Source organism: Oryx dammah, unplaced genomic scaffold, assembly GCF_014754425.2.
Source record: "Oryx dammah isolate SB20612 unplaced genomic scaffold, SCBI_Odam_1.1 HiC_scaffold_27, whole genome shotgun sequence".
Taxonomy (NCBI): Eukaryota; Metazoa; Chordata; class Mammalia; order Artiodactyla; family Bovidae; genus Oryx; species Oryx dammah.
In genome coordinates this window covers 10,434,557-10,453,748 of record NW_024070211.1, presented here as the reverse complement: position 1 = coordinate 10,453,748, position 19,192 = coordinate 10,434,557, and the positions used below count along the sequence as shown (strand labels likewise).

The following is a 19,192-nucleotide window of genomic DNA, read 5'->3' as shown; positions in this document are numbered from 1 at the left end:
GGGAAGCCTAGTGTGCTGCAGTCCATGGGATCACAGAGTTGGACACAACTTAGCACCTAAACAACAATGGTAGTATTGTATGGACTTCCCAGGTGGCACTAGTGGTAAAGAATCCCCCTGCCAATGCAGGAGACCTAAGAGATGCCGGTTTGATCCCTGGGTGGGGAAGATCCCCTGGAAGACGCCATGGCACCCCACTCCAGTATTCTTGCCTGGAGAATCCCATGGACAGAGGAGCCTGGCAAGCTACAGTCCAGAGGGTCACAAGAAGCTGGACATGACTGAAGCGACTTAGCACAGAGCACACCTAGTAGAGTAAATCAGTATTCTTCTCTGGGAAATTCCATAGACAGAGGAGCCTGGCTGGCTACAGTCCATGACAAGAGTTGTGCATGACTTAGCAACTAAAGCACCACCATAGTTGGGGAAGGAAATGGCACCCCACTCCAGTACTCTTGCCTGGGAAATCCCATGGACGGAGGAGCCTGGTAAGCTACAGTCCATGGGGTCGCGAGAGTTGGACATAACTGTGCGACTTCACTTTCACTTTTCACTTTCATGCATTGGAGAAGGAAATGGCAACCCACTCCAGTGTTCTTGCCTGGAGAATCCCAGGGACGGGGGAGCCTGGTGGGCTGCCGTCTATGGGGTCACACAGAGTCGGACACAACTGAAGCGACTTAGCAGCAGCACCACCACCACCACCACAGTAAATCATGTACATTGTACTTTTTACCTAGAAAGTAGCCTTGGGAATGTTTTCATTTACATTTGACTCTGTACGAAGTGAAGTTCAATAAAGGTTTTCATCCTGGTTTGAAGTGGTGGTTGTTATTATTGGTTTTTCTCCAACTAAAATAAAAAGTGGTTTTCCATCTGTGCCATGGCTATCTTGTGCTGTCTCTTGTAGCAATACATTTGTGCCTTGCAAATACTAGATGTTAAATGAGTATATATTGAATTTATACATGAATAATAAATGATAAGTATCATTTCTTAAATGCCCATCCAGGCAATGTGAACAAATTTTACAAAGTTATTGGTAATTCCCAAGATGAAACCCATCTGATAGAGACCACCTATGGTCTGACAGATTTATTAACTTAATGCTGCAAAAGGCGACTACAAACTAGAGGAATTATGGGGCATCTCACCAAGCACAGGGAGAGAGAGAATTATTCTAGAATTTTTAAGGAAGGACTGTAGGTAAAATTTAAAAGAAGCAGTGTTTTTGATAGCCTCAAAGCATACCAGGCTATGTGTAAAAGGATTATCATCGGGCCTGAGCTAACAAGAGGACTCAGAATCCTGTTTCCTTGGAAACTAACAACGTGAAGATAAATGTGGAATGCTGTATCTAGAAACCTCTTATCTGAAGCTCTGCACCTGGGTTGGAAATTGAGGCTGCTTCTCTGTGTCAAAGTCACTCAGATGCTCCAGGCAAGAGTGGAATGTTCCGGTCTTACTGATATTTCAAATAGCAAATTTTCTGAAAAAGCACTGCTTTTAGAAAATGAGATTTCTCAGCATTATGTCTTTTTTGCTAATTGACAAAAACTGTTTTTCATAGTTTGAACTCATCGAGGTGAGATTAGCTCCTTGGTAACAGATGAAGAAACTGGTGTTCTCTAGAGGTCTGGATGCTTGCCCACCATCATGCAGCTATTAAATTGCAGAGCCATGATTCGTGCATATTCTATGACTCAGTAATTCTACTAACTATATACTCAACAGGTGTGCATCCATATGTGTTCCCAAAACCAAGTATTGGGAAGTTCATACCAGCACTTTTTATGACTAAGCAGAATTCACCTGTATTAATTTTTATTGTGTTATGATTAACATACAATAGAATACACAGATATTACATGTTCATGTCAATGAATTTTGACATTTGTATATACCCACATACTGTGTTAGTTGCTCAGTCATGTCCAACTCTTTGTGACCCAGTGGACTGTAACCCGCCAGGCTCCTCTGTTCATGGAACTTTCCAGGCAAGAATAATGAGTGGGTTGCCATTTCCTTCTCCAGGGAATCTTCCCAACCCAGGGATCGAACATTGCAGGCAGATTCTTTTCCATCTGAGCCACCAGCCACCAGGGAAGCCCATACACCCACATAACCACCACCCCAACTGAGAAACAACATTTTCATTGTCATCAAAGAAAGCTTCCTCAAACCATGGTCCTTTTTTTGCGGGAGGGGCTGCACTGGGTCTTCGTTGCTGCACTTGGGCTTTCTCTAGTTGTGAGCAGGAGCTGTCTCTAGTTGAGATGCTTGCGCTTCTCAGTGTGGTGGTTTTTCTTGTTGCAGAGCATGGGCTTTAGGGCACATGGACTTCAGTCATTAGGGTTGGGGGCTCAGTAGCTGTGGTACACGGGTTTGCCCCCCGGGGCATGTGGGATTTTAGTTCCTGGACCAGGAAACCAGGGACTGAACCTGTGTCCCCTGTATTGGCGGGTGGATTCTTAAACACTGGACCTCCAGGGAAGTCCCAGCTGCACTCCATTCTAATCAAATCCCCTCATCCCCAGAAATCATTTTCTGATTTTTATCATCAGAGATTGGTTTTGTCTATTCTCAGGCTTCATCAAGAAGGGATCATACTTTAACCTTTTGTTTTTTGATCATACTTTGTTTCCAGTTCAAAGCTATTATGAAGAAGGCCAGAGAAGCTTTTTTTTTTTAAGATCTATTTCATTTTTATGTTTTAAATTATGAAAATATGATAACACATTTACAGGAGACTTGGAAAATACATAACAAGGTTACATATAGTTCTATTATATATTACAGTTATTTTTTAAGTAGATAAGATTTTTGGTTGGAGCTTCAATATCAAACTCTCAAAAATTAATAGAACGAATATATAGAGAAGTTGAAGGATATAGTAGACCTGAAAAGTACTATGAACCAATTCAATATAATTAAGATTTATACGATTTTCATGCAATGATAGGATATACATTTTATTCAAGTTCTCATACATTATAAACTAGGAGACCCTGGAACATATCTAGGGGCATAAAACAAGGTGCAAAAATTTCATGGTCAAAGGTATTGAAATCGTATAGATTCTGCTCTCTTATCACTGTGGATTATGTTAGAAATCAATATCAAAAGACATTTGAAAATAATTTTCAAGTGCAATATGACATTTACCAAGAGAGATCTTTGACTTAGCCTTTGAAAGCCTTACTAAAGTTAGAAGACTGAAAAAATGCAGAGGGTAATTGCAGAGAAGAGAGCATTTAAAGAAGAAATTAATACCAAAATGAGAAATTAATATCAATGATACTTTTATAATCTCATGTATTTGGAAATTAAATGTACATTTTAAAATGATGGGTGTATCTAAGTCATAACAAGGAAAATTAGAAAATATTTGCAAGGGATAAAAATGAAAGGGGAATTTACCAGTTTGTTGTATGGAGCTGAGGCTGCTCAATACAATTAAATACAATGTGGAGTCTTGAATAAGATATGAAAACAAATAATGGACACTAGCATAAAATTTTATGAAATTTGAACAAAATCAATACTTTAGCTAATAATACCGTTCAGTTCAGTCGCTCAGTCGTGTCTGGCTCTTTGCAACCCCATGAACCACAGCAGGCCAGGCCTCCCTGTCCATCACCAACTCCCAGAGTTCACCCAAACCCATGTCCATTGTGTCAGTGATGCCAGGCAACCATTTCATCCTCCATCGTCCACTTCTCCTCCTGCCCTCAATCTTTCCCAGCATCAGGGTCCTTTCAAATGAGTCAGCTCTTCGCATCAGGTGGCCAAAGTATTGGAGTTTCAGCTTCAAAATCAGTCCTTCCGATGATTATTCAAGACTGATTTCCTTTAAGATGGACTGGTTGGATCTCCTTGCAGTCCAAGGGACTCTCAAGAGTCTTTTCCAACACCACAGTTCAAAAGCATCAGTTCTTTGGCACTCAGCTTTCTTTATAGTCCAACTCACATCCATACATGACCACTGAAAAAACCATAGCCTTGACTAGATGGACCTTTGTTGACAAAGTAATATCTCTGCTTTTCAATGTGCTGTTTAGCTTGGTCATAACTTTCCTTCCAAGGGGTAAGCGTCTTTTAATTTCATGGCTGCAATCACCATCTACAGTGATTTTGGATCCCAGAAAAATAAAGTCAGCCACTGTGTCCCCATCTATTTGCCATGAAGTGATGGGATCGGATGCCATGATCTTAATTTTCTGAATGTTGAGCTTTAAGCCAACTTTTTCACTCTCTTCTTTCACTTTCATCAAGAGGCTTTTTAGTTCCTCTTCACTTCCTGCCATAAGGGCGGTATTATCTGCATACCTGAGGTGATTGATATTTCTCCCAGCAATCTTGATTCCAGCTTGTGCTTCTTCCAGTCCAGCGTTTCTCATGATGTACTCTGCATAGAAGTTAAATAAGCAGGGTGACAATATACAGCCTTGACGTACTCCTTTTCCTATTTGGAACCAGTCTGTTGTTCCATGTCCAGTTCTAACTGTTGCTTCCTGACCTGCAAATAATACTGTGCTGCTGCTGCTGCTGCTAAGTCGCTTCAGTCGTGTCCAACTCTGTGTGACCCCAGAGACAGCAGCCCACTAGGTTCCCCCATCCCTGGGATTCTCCAGGCAAGAACACTGGAGTGGGTTGCCATTTCCCTCGCCAATGCATGAAAGTGAAAAGTGAAAGTTAAGTCGCTCAGTCGTGTCCGACTCCTAGCAACCCCATGGACTGCAGCCTACCAGGCTCCTCCGCCCATTGGATTTCCCAGGCAAGAGTACTGGAGTAGGGTGCCATTGTATCACATGTTAATTTCCTATTTTTTTTAAAACAACATAGTATTTCTTTATATTCTCAGAACTGGATTAGAAGTTTCAAGTTTCAAGCCTCATTCAAAATTTTTGTTTAAATCACTAAAATAAATTTTCTAGACTTTTACCAGTAATACTAGATGCCAAAATACATGAAACTATATCAAAGTTTTGAGTGAATATAAATTAGAAATGTAGTATTTCTATTCATAGTAAGTCAAACAAGTAGAATCAAATGGCAAAAATTCATGTTTTCTAAAATATATATATTATACATGACTATTTATATATGTATACATATTATACATACTAGTTATATGTATATTATATATATGCATAAAAAGTTTTTCTACTATGCTTAATAAAATCTTGATAAAGAACAATGGTAACCAAAAAAGGGGGTCAGAAAGCAATAGTTAGAACTGGACATGGAAAAGACGCTTCACAATAAACTGTGGAAAATTCTGAAAGAGATGGGAATACCAGACCACCTAACCTGCCTCTTGAGAACTCTGTATGCAGGTCAGGAAGCAACAGTTAGAACTGGACATGGAACAACAGACTGGTTCCAAATAAGAAAAGGAGGATGTCAAGGCTGTATATTGTCACCCTGCTTATTTAACTTCTATGCAGAGTACATCATGAGAAACGCTGGGTTGGAAGAAACACAAGCTGCAATCAAGATTGCCGGGAGAAATATCAATCACCTCAGATATGCAGATGACACCACCCTTATGGCAGAAAGTGAAGAGGAGCTAAAAAGCCTCTTGATGAAAGTGAAAGAGGAGAGTGAAAAAGTTGGCTTAAAGCTCAACATTCAGAAAACGAAGATCATGGCATCTGGTCCCATCACTTCATGGCAAATAGATGGGGAAACAGTGGAAACAGTGTCAGACTTTATTTTTGGGGGCTCCAAAATCACTGCAGATGGTGATTGCAGCCATGAAATTAAAAGACGCTTACTCCTTGGAAGAAAAGTTATGACCAACCTAGATAGTATATTCAAAAGCAGAGACATTACTTTGCCGACTAAGGTCTGTCTAGTCAAGGCTATGGTTTTTACTGTGGTCATGTATGGATGTGAGAGTTGGACTGTGAAGAAGGCTGAGAACTGAAGAATTGATGCTTTTGAAATGTGGTGTTGGAAAAGACTCTTGAGAGTCCCTTGGACTGCAAGGAGATCCAACTAGTCCATTCTGAAAGAGATCAACCCTGGGATTTCTTTGGAAGGAATGATGCTAAAGCTGAAGCTCCAGTACTTTGGCCACCTCATGCGAAGAGTTGACCCATTGGAAAAGACTCTGATACTGGGAGGGATTAGGGGCAGGAGGAGAAGGGGATGACAGAGGGTAAGATTGCTGAATGGCATCATCGACTCGATGAACATGAGTTTGAGTGAACTCCGGGAGTTGGTGATGGACAGGGAGGCCTGGTGTGCTGCAATTCATGGGGTCACAAAGAGTCGGACATGACTGAGCGACTGAACTGAACTGAACTAAACCAAAAAAGAGGTGGAGAAATTGGAAAACCTAAACTAAATGAAGTGAGAGCACTGAATATGAAATAGGAAAAGTGAAACAACCGGATAAAAGCAAAAGATCATTATAGAGTCCAGTTGTTTTTAAACATGGTTGCTCACTAGAAACACTTCTGAAGCTTTGGAGAAAAAAAGCAATACCTGGGCATTTGTATTTTTCAAATAATTGCAAGATAATTCTGATATGCATCTGGATTTTAAAAAGTAATTACAGGTTTTTCAATTTAAAAATGTTAATGTAGTGTTAATGATGTAGAATTCTATTGTTTTCTGTTGCAGAGCAGCATTTATTTCTACCGGTTCCAAACTGGAGACAACCTAAATGTCCATCAGCAGTCAGATGGATGAATTGTAGTATCACAGAACATGAAAATTAATGGCCTATTACCATGTGAACAACATGGGTGATTTTGTCCAAACATAATGTCTGGCCAAAGAAGCAGACAAAAATGAATACATTCTGTATTATCATCCTCTGCTGTCCCCTACTTGTTTTGCCTTCAGTCTTTCCCAGCATCAAGGTCTTTTCCAATGAATTGCCTCTCTGCACTAGATGGCCAAAGTATTGGAGCTTCAGCTTCAGCATCAGTCCTTCCAGTGAATATTCAGGGTTGATTTCCTTAAGGATTGACTGATTTGATCTCCTTGCAAACCCAAGGACTGTCAAGAGTCTTCTCCAGCACCACAGTTCAAAAGCACCTATTCTTTGGTGCTCAGCTTTCTTTTATTGGACCATAACGAATAGTGAAGGTCAGGGAAACCTGGTGTGCTCCAATTCATGGGGTCACAAAGAGTCGCATACAACTTAGCCACTGAACAACAGCCTTCTTTACGGTACAACTCTCACATCCATACATGACTACTGGAAAAACCATAACTCTGACTGTATGAGCATTTGTCAGCAAAGTAATGTCTCTGCTTTCTAATATGCTATCTAGGTTTGTCATAGCTTTCCTCCCAAGGAGCAAGTGTCTTTTATTTTTGTGGCTGCAGTCACCATCTGCAGTGATTTTGGAGCCCAAGAAAATAACATCTGTCCTTGCTTCCATTTTTTCCCTTTCTATTTGCCTTGAAGTGATGGGACCAGATGCCATGATCTTAGTTTTTGTTGAGTTTCAAGCCAGCTTTTTCACTCTCCTCTTTCACCCTCATCAAAAAGGCTCCTTAGTTCCTCTTTACTTTCTGCCACTAAAGTGGTATCATCTGCATTTCTGAGGTTGATGATATTTCTCCCAGCAATCTTGATTCCAGTTTGTGATTCTTCCAGTGCGGCTTTTTGCAGGATGTACTTTGCATATAAGTTAAATAAGCAGGATGACAATATACAGCCTTGTCGTTCTCCTTTCCCAATTTGAACCAGTCAGTTGTTCCATGTCCTGTTCTAACTGTTGCTTCTTGATCTGCCTACAGGTTTCTCAAGAGACAGGGAAGGTGATCCGTTACTCTCATCTCTAATAATTTTCCACCATTTGTTGTGATCCACACAGTCAAAAGCTTTAACACAGTCAATAAACCAGATGTTTTTCTGAAACTCCCTTGCTTTCTACATGATCCAACAAATGTTGGCAATTTGATCATGCAACTTCAGGCGTGTATGTGCTAAGTTGTTTCAGTCATGTTCAACTCTTTATGACCCTATGGACTGTAAGCCACCAGGCTCCTCTGTCCATGGGATTCTCCAGGCAAGAATACTGGAATGGGTTGCAATGTCCTCCTCCAGGGGATCATCCCAGAGACTGAACCCGGATCTCCTGCATTGCAGGTGGATTCTTTACCCACTGAGTCACCTGGGAAGCCCTCACAGCTTTGTACATCCATCAAAATCCTTTGATCTATACACTAAGGATAAATTTTGCTATATGTAAATTATATCTTATTAAAGTTAAAAATGGCACTCTAAAGATCAGCAAAATGAAGTTGCACATATGAAGTGTGTAATATGGAGTTGAAAAAAAAAAGATATATTATTAATTGTGGTTTCGGTGAACGTTCTGATGACCTAAAAGTGATCTTGGAACCAAGTAACTTTGGAAACAAAAAACAAGTGAACATACGTGTTCATTCTATTTTGTCACTGTTGTTTTCCCTCTCAAGAAACAGAAAATATAGATTCTGTGGGAGTCTTGCATAATAATAACTTACCAAATCTAGGGCATACTATGTGTCAAGCACTGTTCTAGAGACTTAGTTCAGTTCAGTTGCTCAGTCATGTCTGACTCTTTGCAACCCCATGGACTGCTGCCCACTAGGCTTCCCTGTTTATCTCCAACTCCCAGAGCTTGCTCAAACTCATGTCCATTGAGTTGATGATGCCATCCAACCATCTCATCCTCTGGTGTCCCCTTCTCCTCCTGCCTTTAATCTTCCCCAGCATCGGGGTCTTTTCCAATGAGTCAGTTCTTTGCATCAGGTGGCCAAAGTATTGGAGTTTCAGCTTCAGCATCAGTCCTTCCAATGAATATTCAAGACTGATTTCTTCTGGGATTGACTGGTTGGATCTCCTTCCAACGCAAGGGGCTCTGAACAGTCTTTTCCAACACCACAGTTCAAAAGTATCAATTCTTCAGCACTCAGCTTTCTTTGTGGTTCTACATACATTATTTAATGTATGTAGGATCATACATACATTGTGTAGAAGGAGACTTCCATATACATTATTTAATCCTCACAGCAACCCTAAGGTAAGTAGAGATAGAATTCAAACACAGGCACTCCAACTTCAGAGCTAACCACAGCCTGACACAATCTCACTTTTCAAGTAGAGTCGATAATCTGCTTCAATGCCAGTCTGACAAGCACTAGCAGGCTAAGTAGTTATTGGTTCCAGTCATAAGTAAGAAATATGAACTCTTTCCCCCTAAAAGGGAACTTTCATTCCTGCCTTCAAAACCCAGAGATTCACATAACTGTTACTCCGTCTTATAGATCAAAGGTCAACGTAGTAGCCAGCCTCCCAGGTGGAGCCCAGTGGTCTGCCTGCTGATGTGAACGCACCTGGGTAGTCTCATTGCACACTGAAGTGTTAGTGATTTGTCCTCTGTAACCAGTAGAATGTGGAAACGTTGAGGTATGACAGTCAAACATAGGCCATGAGAGACATTGCAGCTTCTGCCTTGCTCTCTTGAATTTGGTTTGGTTCTAAAATCCATTCCCTACGTGGCAGTTTATATTTTTAAAAATTGCCACTATGGTGGTTTCCATCCCACATGCTCTTGTACTTTGTCACCGTCTCATCAAGAGAAGGGATCTATGTCCCTTCCCCTTGAGTCTGGGTGGACTTCTGCTTTGACTAATAAAATGCTGCAGAAGTGAGGTACTGTGACCTCAGAGGACAGGTCAGAAGATGAAACACAGCTTCAGATTTGTTCATTGGATTGCTTGTGCAATGGAGTCCTGAGCCACCATGGAAGAAATCTGATTACCTAAAGGCTGGGGAAGGCCAAGCTATATATGGAGGGGCCCATTACATAGGTGCTTCAGTCAGCATTACTAGACTTTATCATCTCAGTCCAGGCACTAGATACACAAACAGAGCCTTCAGAGAGATGATTCCAGTTCCAGTAAGTGTCCTTCAGCTCTTCAATCTGCCCAGCTGAGGACTCAGAACTTAAGCAACAAAGACAAGTCATCCCCACAGTGCCCTGTCCAAATTCTTGATCAACCGGGTCTGTGGGCATATTAAAATGGGTGTTTTAAAAAACTAAATTTTGGGAAGTTCTCTGGTGGTCCAGTGGTTAGGACTCACTGCTCTCATTACAATGACCCAGGTTCAATCCCTGGTCAGAAAAAAAAGACCCACTAAATTTTGGGGTAATTTGTTGTGTAGGAATAATAACCGCAACACTCTTCAGCTCCTGACAGTTTGGGCTTTCCCTAAAATGGCCCCTCCTCCAAGAATCTAGATGACCGTTAGCTAAGGATAGTTATACTGCAGGTAACATATGGTCTTAAACTGCAAAGGATGGGACCAAAAGTCTGCTAAGTTACTTTAAGGTCTTTTGTTGAAGAGCTTCACTTTCACTTCACTTCACTTTCACTTTCCTGAAGAACTAGATGATGTCTTTCTCTCTTTATATTATACTCTTCCCCTCTAGTGGTTTTTAAGGCTGAGTAAATGAGTACATTAAAAAGCAGAGACACCACTTTGCCGACAAAGGCACATATAGTCAAAGCTATGGTTTTTCCAGCAGTCATGTATGGATGTGAGTTGGACTATGAAGAAGGCTGAGTGCCAAAGAATTGATGCTTTTGAACCACGGTGCTGGAGAAAACTCTTGAGTCCCTTGGACAGCAAGGAGATCCAACCAGTCCATCCTAAAGGAAATCAACCCTGAATATTCATTGGAAGGACTGATGCTGAAGCTGAGGCTCCAATACTTTGGCCACTTGACATGAAGAGCCAACTCACTGGAAAAGACCCTGATGCTGGGAAAGACTGAGGGCAAGAGAAGGGGGTGACAGAGGATGAGACAGTTGGTTGGCATCACCAATTCAGTGAACATGAGTTGGAGCAAACTCCAGGAGATAGTGAAGGAGAGGGAAGCCTAGTGTGCTGCAGTCCTTGGGGTAGCAAAGAGTCAGACACAACTTAGCATCTAGACAACAAATGTGTAAATTAAGAGAATTCACACAATAAAGATGGTCATAAACATAGTCTACTGTCTTAGTCTGTTTGGACTTCTATAACAAAATATCACAGACTGGGTAGCTTATTAAACAACAGAATCTCTCAAAGGCCCCACCTTCTAATACTATCATCTCTAGGCATTAAGATCTCAACATATGAATCTGGCAGGGTGCTTGTATTGTCACTCAGTACTGAGTCTTTGCGACCCCATGGACTGTAGCCCGCCAGGCTCACCTGTCCATGGAATTCTCCAGGCAAGAATACTGGAGTGGGTAGCCATTCCCTTCCCCAGAGGATCTTACCCACCCAGGGATCAAACCCGGGTCTCCTACATTGCAAGCAGATGCTTTACCATCTGAGCCACTGGGAAAGCCCTGGCAAGGAGGGAGAGCAGGAATAAACATTCAGACCATAGCACCTATAAAACTATCTTTATTTAGAGGAAATACACTGTCACTGAGCCTACAGAAGAGAATGACCAGGATGTGACAATGATGTCTAAAAGGCACTTACTGATTTAGAAACCTACTGGCACCAGGGTTTCAAACCAACACATTCCTGTCCTTGAGATGGCATATCAAAAACCTTTCATTCATACTGTATGAAGACCCATCCCGTATTAATTGTGAATAATAATGGTAAATATAAAATCAAGGAACAATGGCATTGTCCAATATTCTATTAAATGGGGGCCTCATGAGGAGAGTAAGTTTGTCAATTGTCTTCCCTGCTGTATATTCAGTGCCCACCAGAACTTACAAGCAAGCAACTGAATTGAATAAATATAATCACAGAAGAAAGAAATTAGTTTATTCTCTGATGGACATAAAACTCCCTATTAGCGCCGTTAGGCTTTTAATTGTTTAAAGTCTACAAGCAAGACAAACTGACTCTTTTCTAGGTTGAAGGGGATTATGGAATATGTCTATTGGTGAGCCAGCAAGAAATAAATGAAAAAACCAAAGAAAGCAATAATTATACTTGAGTCCATATGAATTTTTATTAACACACATTTTTCAAAGTCTGTACAAACCAAAACATTCCTGTGTTTTAAAATGTCTATTATTACAAACATACAAATAAACAAAACGTGTTACCAAAAGTTAGCTACTCAATTTTATGGTAAAACAGTATCATGATTTTTAAAAACCAAAATTTCAAGACTGAGGTTTCTTCCTTCTCTTTTTGGAACTCGTGGAAAGTTAGAAAATGCATGGATCTGCTTTATATTAAATGCCAAGACCTTAAAAAAAGATTTAGTATAAAACTAAATATGTTTTTACATTGTCACTTCAGGTAACAGAATTTCTCAAGTCTTTAAAATTAAAAAAAAAAAAAACATGACTGCAAATGTTTTCACAATCTTTTCCCCATAGTCAATGTAAATGCATCTGAAAAATATTATCTGACAGTTTGTCTTTACCTAAAATTTTCTCATTCAAAAAGTTACAAAACTATTTAGCACTGCCATTTCCCTTGCTTAGAAGAGAAAATTACATCCCCTACCAGAGTGATAAGCAACATGATCCATTGTTCCTCTTATCTGAAGGAAGCCACTCATTTCCACGTCTCTGTCCAATTAAGTGCATGGCTCCACTCCTGAGAATGTTCACCAATTAGAAGCCTTTGCTCCTGGGAAATGCCTAGTAAGTTAAACTTACTGCTACGCTTCTGGTAGTCTGAGGTACAAATGTCATCTGCCCTTATGATTACCTCTAACTCCAGTATCGACCCCTGCATTAAAGGATTCCAAAGTAGCTGGTTTTACTGTTTCATGGCACACCACACATCTCTAACTTTCACAAACATCACAGAGGACCTGAGAGCATGGCTAGAAATGCAAATCTATCCTCTCCCATGAAAAGTAAATCCATGTGCCTACTGGGTCAAGAAGGGAAAACAGGACACAATTCAGGTTGGGGCCAAGCTGCTTTTGAGAAGCACCTGTTTTCAACACATTTCCATTAAAAGCAGGGAGTGTATAGGCGGCAGTGGGTGAGGAAGAGTGGGGAGACAGTACATACAGGGATATCATTCTCCCAGTTACCCTCAGAGTCCATACTTGAGCAGCTCATACTAACTTCCAAAATGCTCTGTAGTCCAAATCTTATCCCATTTTGAATCATTTAAAAAAAAAGCTATCTGACAACGGCCCAGTATGACAGCTGATATAATAAGAGTTTTTTGTTTTTTTTTTTTTAAAAAGAGGTGGCAGTGTGAGAAGTTAAAATCAGTCACATAAAACAATCAAGAAAGGGGAGGGAGAGGGAAGTGTCCAGTACAACCTGGACAACCTTTCTTTCTGCCCTTACTTAGAAAGACAGACTCTCCAAATCTTTGCTACCTCCCTTAAGCATCTTCTTACATGCTCTTCCAAGAAACCCTCCAAAAGGCACTTAACTCCATACTTATATATTGAATTGTTTCACCTTAGCAATCAGTTTTTAAGACTCCAAGGTAACAAGAAAGAAAAGATCTGATTCTTTCACTAAAAGCTAGAGAGTAGTACTTTTTTTAAAAAAAGAAGCATCACTTTTACAAGAACAAGCTAGGCTACCATTATTCGTTTATCAAGAAAAAGTTTCTTTTTTTAAAAAATAAATAAAACTCTGGCTATACATAGTACAAAGTTCATACATAATATACCTGGAAAAAAACCCAAGGGTATACCCTGAAGCAAAAGGTTTATTGGAGAGAAAAAGTCTCTTCCATTGTACCAAGTCTTAAGGTGGCAGTTTTCAAAGTTCAGAGGGTGGCAGTGATATGTAATTAATGCCAAATTGCTTGCTCATGGGTATGGCAGGATGCAATGATGGACCAAAAAAAAAAATCATTCTGCACATAACACTGAGCAGTGACCACCACAAAAAGGAAAAAAAAAAAGTAGCAAAAGACAGACAATAGTACTGAGAGAAGGGCTGGCGGGTAGAGTAGAGAGAGGGGAGTGGGAGTGAGAGAGTAAGAGACAGAAAGAGAGGGGAGCTTGAAACCCCAAACATTCAAGCATGCAGTCATAACACAGCACAAACCAGGTGTTTCCATTCAGCCCAACGCAGTCACACAAAGAAAGATAACTGTAATAATATAGAGATTTCTTAAGGAAGCTTGCAATTCCCAGAGAACAGCCAGGTTGCCACCCTAACCGAGGAATCCATTTGCTGTTGCCGGGAGCGTTCTTGTGGTCTCTCATGGAGAGGTTATAGCTCCTGACTTCTCTGACTTCTTGCTCTTGGACAAGGCAGCTGCCTGCTTCAGGAGCTCCCGGTTTTTGGCCTTAAAAAAAAAAAATCAGTGAGCAAAGCAAGTTTTAGCAGGATAGGATGTTTTTCATGCAGATGCTAAGGGAAACAATGTAGAGGTCAGGAAGAGGTGAACAAATTCTAGAGGCAGAAAACAACAGAAAAGCTCTAGGGTTTGGTTGAGAGGGAAGAAAGTATTTGCTGGAAGTTAATCAGTGTACTTGCATCTCCTGGGATCCGCTATTACAAACGGACGCTCTATGCAACACAAACAAACCCTGGAGTGCCTTAGTGGGCTGGATAAACAGAATTCACAATTTAGGCATCTGGAATCACATCTGGTTTATCCAAAAATCAAAGAACACATTTATTAATTCCACTGTTTTTTGATGTAAAAAGATTAGAACACATCCAAGAGAAAATAATAAAAGTCATCTATAAGGTGATTTAATGTTAACTGACATGTCAAATTTCTGAGAAAAAAAGAAATCTAAGAGAAGATCACTTAAAATATCAAGACGGGCAAACAGTGGAAACAGTGTCAGACTTTATTTTGGGGGGCTCCAAAATCACTGCAGATGGTGACTGCAGCCATGAAATTAAATGACACTTACTCCTTGGAAGGAAAGTTATGACCAACCTAGATAGCATGTTGAAAAGCAGAGATATTACTTTGCCAACAAAGGTCCATCTAGTCAAGGCTATGGTTTTTCCAGTAGTCATGTATGGATGTGAGAGTTGGACCGTGAAGAAAGCTGAGCGCCAAAGAATTGATGCTTTTGAACTGTGGTATTGGAGAAGACTCTTGAGAGTCCCTTGGACCGCAAGGAGATCCAACCAGTCCATTCTGAAGGTGATCAGCCCTGGGACTTCTTTGGAAGGAATGATGCTAAAGCTGAAATTCCAGTACTTTGGCCACCTCATGCGAAGAGTTGACTCACTGGAAAAGACTCTGATGCTCGGAGGGATTGGGGGCAGGAGGAGAACGGGATGACAGAGGATGAGATAGCTGGATGGCAACACCGATTCGGTGGACGTGAGTTTGAGTGAACCCCAGGAATTGGTGATGGACAGGGAGGCCTGGCGTTCTGCGATTCATGGGGTCGCAAAGAGTCGGACACGACTGAGCGACTGAACTGAACTGAAATACACCAGAATTACCATATTAAATAAACAGAGTTACCTGCAATTGTTCTGTGACTTCTTTGTGGGTTTTCTCCATCTGGTTCATTTTGGCTCTCATCTGAGATTCTTGGTATTGAAAATCAGCCTTCAACTCTGTGATCTGAGGGGGAAAAAAAGGCAGAGTGACCAGAAGAAATTTCTGTGCGACGAAAAATGTTTTGGTACCAGAGAGCTAAATAGTCCCCTAAATTAATGAAACCCAGGACTCTCCTAAAGAGCCATACCTAAATCAAAGCCAGGGAACTGTGGCTTTGTATCCTATTTTTTTCTATTGATTTCCTGAAAATTATATAAAATTCTGCATTAGCATGTCTGCTACTGACCATTTGCTAGAAGGTTTTAGATATTTCATGTGCTTGGTATAGGCAATAATCTTTCAAATTCTCAACTCCAAGTAAATCAATGATTATAACAAATATGACTGATAGTTTGAGAGAAGCCATGAAAATAAACAGCTGCTGTCATTTACTGAATTTTTGCCCTGTTCCAGGCAAACTGTTTGATTATATTATTTTATCCAATCCTATAATAACCCTGTGGGATAGTAAAATTATTCTTCCCATTTTATAGATGGGAACATCAAGGCTTAGAAAGGATTAAGTAAAGTGGTTAGCAAGTAGCAGAATCAGAATTCAAACTCCAGGCCTTCTTCTATTGACTATGCTATTTAAGGAGCACAGACAAGAGGTATTAAATCAGAGAAATGAGGTGTGAGCTGAGTTTTGAGATACAAGTAGCAACTAGCACATGAGGTACGGAAAAGGGCATCCAAGCAAAGGGAACAGTATGGGCGCAAGCAGAGTGCAAGATAATGGAGAACTTATTCAGATGACTGATGAGTATGTCGGCAGATGAGGCCACAGATAGGAAGGCATGATGCGGAAGAGCCTGTGTTCTAGCCAAGGAATGTGATCTTGATCCTGAAAGTTCTGGGAAACAATCTACTATTTGTTTTTGCTCCTTTTAAAACCCTAACTTTGCCGAATTCCCTGGAGAAACAGTGGTTAGAACTCGGTGCTTTCACTCCTGTAGGTAAGGGAATTAAGATCTTGTAACTGCAAAGCACTAGAGACGAGTATTCATTTTGTCTCTATTTTGCAAAAATCCTTTCTTTAATGTGCCATTCTGATCTAGTTCATAAAGAAAATATTCTTGGGTCTGCTTTCATGTAGTAAACTGAAAAGAATACTGGTCTCTTCCCACGAACTTCCACCTTACTGGCAGAGTAGAAACGCAGCTCAGTAGAAAGAACGGGAGGGTCAGAAGGATTTGGGTTCATTCCTCTGTTCTGCCTTTCACCAGCTGTGTGATTTGGATGGGTCGTTTAATCTCTTTCGGTCCATTTCCTCATCTATAAGATGAGGTAGGAATCAGATACAAAGAATGCACATAAAGATTTTAACATTGCAGGACTTCCTTGGTGGCCCAGTAGATGGGAATCTGCCTGCCAGTGCAGGGGACACCGGTTCGATCCCTGATCTGGGAAGATTACACATGTCGTGGAGCAACTAAGCCCTACCACCATAGCTTCTGAGCCCACAGGCAGTAACTACTGAGCTTGTGTGCCGCAACTACTGAAGCCCAGCACCTACAGATGTACTCTGCAACGAGAAGCCACCAGAATGACAAAAAGCCCACACGCCACAACAAAGACCCAGTGCGACCAGAAATAAGTTAAAAAAATGTTTTAACATAAATGTCTTTGTTAGCACTCATCATAGCATTCCGAACACAGTGCAAAACAACATACAGCCTCAGGGAAAATAGAGCTAGAGGAAGGAACCCTAAGGGGAAAAATATTGAAGGCACTGTTATCTATGAATGATGATAACAATTCCTACCTCAAAGTTATATGAGGATAAATGAGTTAATACATATAAAGCACTTAGAATAGGGATAAGCAGATTGAGGTGTGTTAGTTGCTCAGTCGTGTCCGAGTCTTTACGACCCCATGTACTCTTCTGTCCATGGGATTCTCCAGGCAAGGATACTGAAGTAGGTTACCATTCCCTTCTCCAGGGGATCTTCCCGACATAGGAACCAAACCCCAGTTTTGTGCATAGCAGGCCAAAGCATCCAATAAAAGTTAACTATTATTATTAGTTATTAGAATAATAAGGTAAAAATGAGACATTCTCTAAGAATCTGAAAGTAAGAAATAATAGAATGAATCAGAAAAAGGACATAAAAAAATTCCCCTAAAGAGGGGAATATGACTCTTAGACCAGAATAAGACTTCACTGAAGATAATAACGAGCTTAGAGAATAGGTCACTCAGGAAGGGAGTTGTCACCAATGGAAACAAAGTGATGTAGTGACTACAGGAAGGCCTACCAGAATATTGTCCAGGGACGAGGCAGACCTGGTCTATATATTTTGAGTACTACTGTCCCCTAGACACAGCCAGCCCAAAAATAGAGATGGAGGCATCAGGTTCCCTTAGCCTGAGAGCATTAAAAGTTCCAACTATGTAACTACTTCCTCTTGTCCCAACTCCATGCTCACTCAGCACCCTCTGATTACAAGCTCCCTGAACAGCTTATGCTGAGAAGAGCAGTACTCTGCTATATGCCCCACTATGAAATAAGAGGTGGACACTGTGGTTTTACACATCATCTCTGTAAGCTTAGTGAACTTCAGTCCTCCCTTAGAAGGGGAAGCTTCTTCCAAATGAAAGAAAGAAAAATCAACCCTCTAAACCACTTGACGGAAGGGGACTGACAACAGTAATGCCGTGCCAGATCCTGGCAGACAGCAAGCTGCTCCCTAGGACATCCCAACTTCGCCACTGGGTATCTCTCCCAGAGCTTCAATGGTATGTATCCAACAAACATCCACTAAACAGTTAGCATCGTGCCCTATACCACACATCTTACCCGCTTGCCTCACTCTGACCTGAGAAGTGCTAACTAAGAAGTACCTTCTTCTCTTTCTCTAAAATCATTTGATCCTTTTGATGCAGCATCTTCTTCAGAGTGGCCACTTCTTCCTTCAGTTGGGCAATGATGACAAAGTGGTCAGTGCCTGGTGAGTCCAGAGCCAGATCTGGGGAAAAGCTGAGGGGAAAAATGGAGGGGAAAATATCAGCTGGATGCATAAACTGTTTTCTACCCAAGGTCACATTACAGGCCACTTGACTGCAACTTCAAGAGCAGGAGCAACTAGTTGAACCCCAGCCATCAAGCACAATACACGCCCGACTTGAGGGTATTTGCTAAACTGCACAAGCAAGGTGGCCATCAGATAACTATACCATCCAAAGCCACAGCCTGCAGCATTCCTGCAGCATCTTTGCTCACATGCATGCTGCGCGTGCGTGCTAAGCCACTTCAGTCGTGTCCGACTCGGTGACCCTACGGACTGTAGACTGTCAAGTTCCCATCCGTGGGGATTCTCCAGGCAAGACCACCGGAGCGTGTGGCCACACCCTCCTCCAGGGGGTCTTCCCAACCCAGGGATCGAACCCGTGTCTCCTATGTCTCCTGCGCTGGCAAGCGGGCTCTTTACCACTAGTGCCACCTGGGAAGCCCATCTTTGCTCACATTCCGGACTAAAATAAATGCCACCTCCTAAGAGCCAAAGATATTCTGTCTCAGGTTCACTGAAGATCCCTAGTTATTGTGGGTGAGAGTCATATTGTTTTGTGATTAGATAATTTCCCTAGAATCTGGATCAATTATAATTTCATGCATTTTTCTTTAAAGATCCCCATAGAGATTTTGACTCTTTGTTTTCTGCTCCAAACCCCATGCTGTGATACACCTGCTGAGAAGCTATTGCTTTCCAC

The 19,192-nt window shown here is 41.2% G+C and overlaps 1 protein-coding gene across 2 annotated transcripts in view; it reads right to left on the bottom strand.

Annotated features, from left to right (window-relative positions):
- Window positions 1–11,956: 11,956 nt before the first annotated feature.
- Window positions 11,957–19,192, bottom strand: part of FAM76A (family with sequence similarity 76 member A) — a 34,196-nt gene continuing 26,960 nt past the window's right edge. For both annotated transcript variants that reach the window (XM_040229823.1, XM_040229824.1), the window contains 3 exons: window positions 18,326–18,461; window positions 15,404–15,505; window positions 11,957–14,254 (listed from right to left, as the gene is read on the bottom strand). In XM_040229823.1, the coding sequence (XP_040085757.1) occupies window positions 14,168–14,254; window positions 15,404–15,505; window positions 18,326–18,461 (325 nt within the window). In that variant the 3' untranslated portion in view covers window positions 11,957–14,167. The remainder of the gene's footprint in view (window positions 14,255–15,403; window positions 15,506–18,325; window positions 18,462–19,192) is intronic.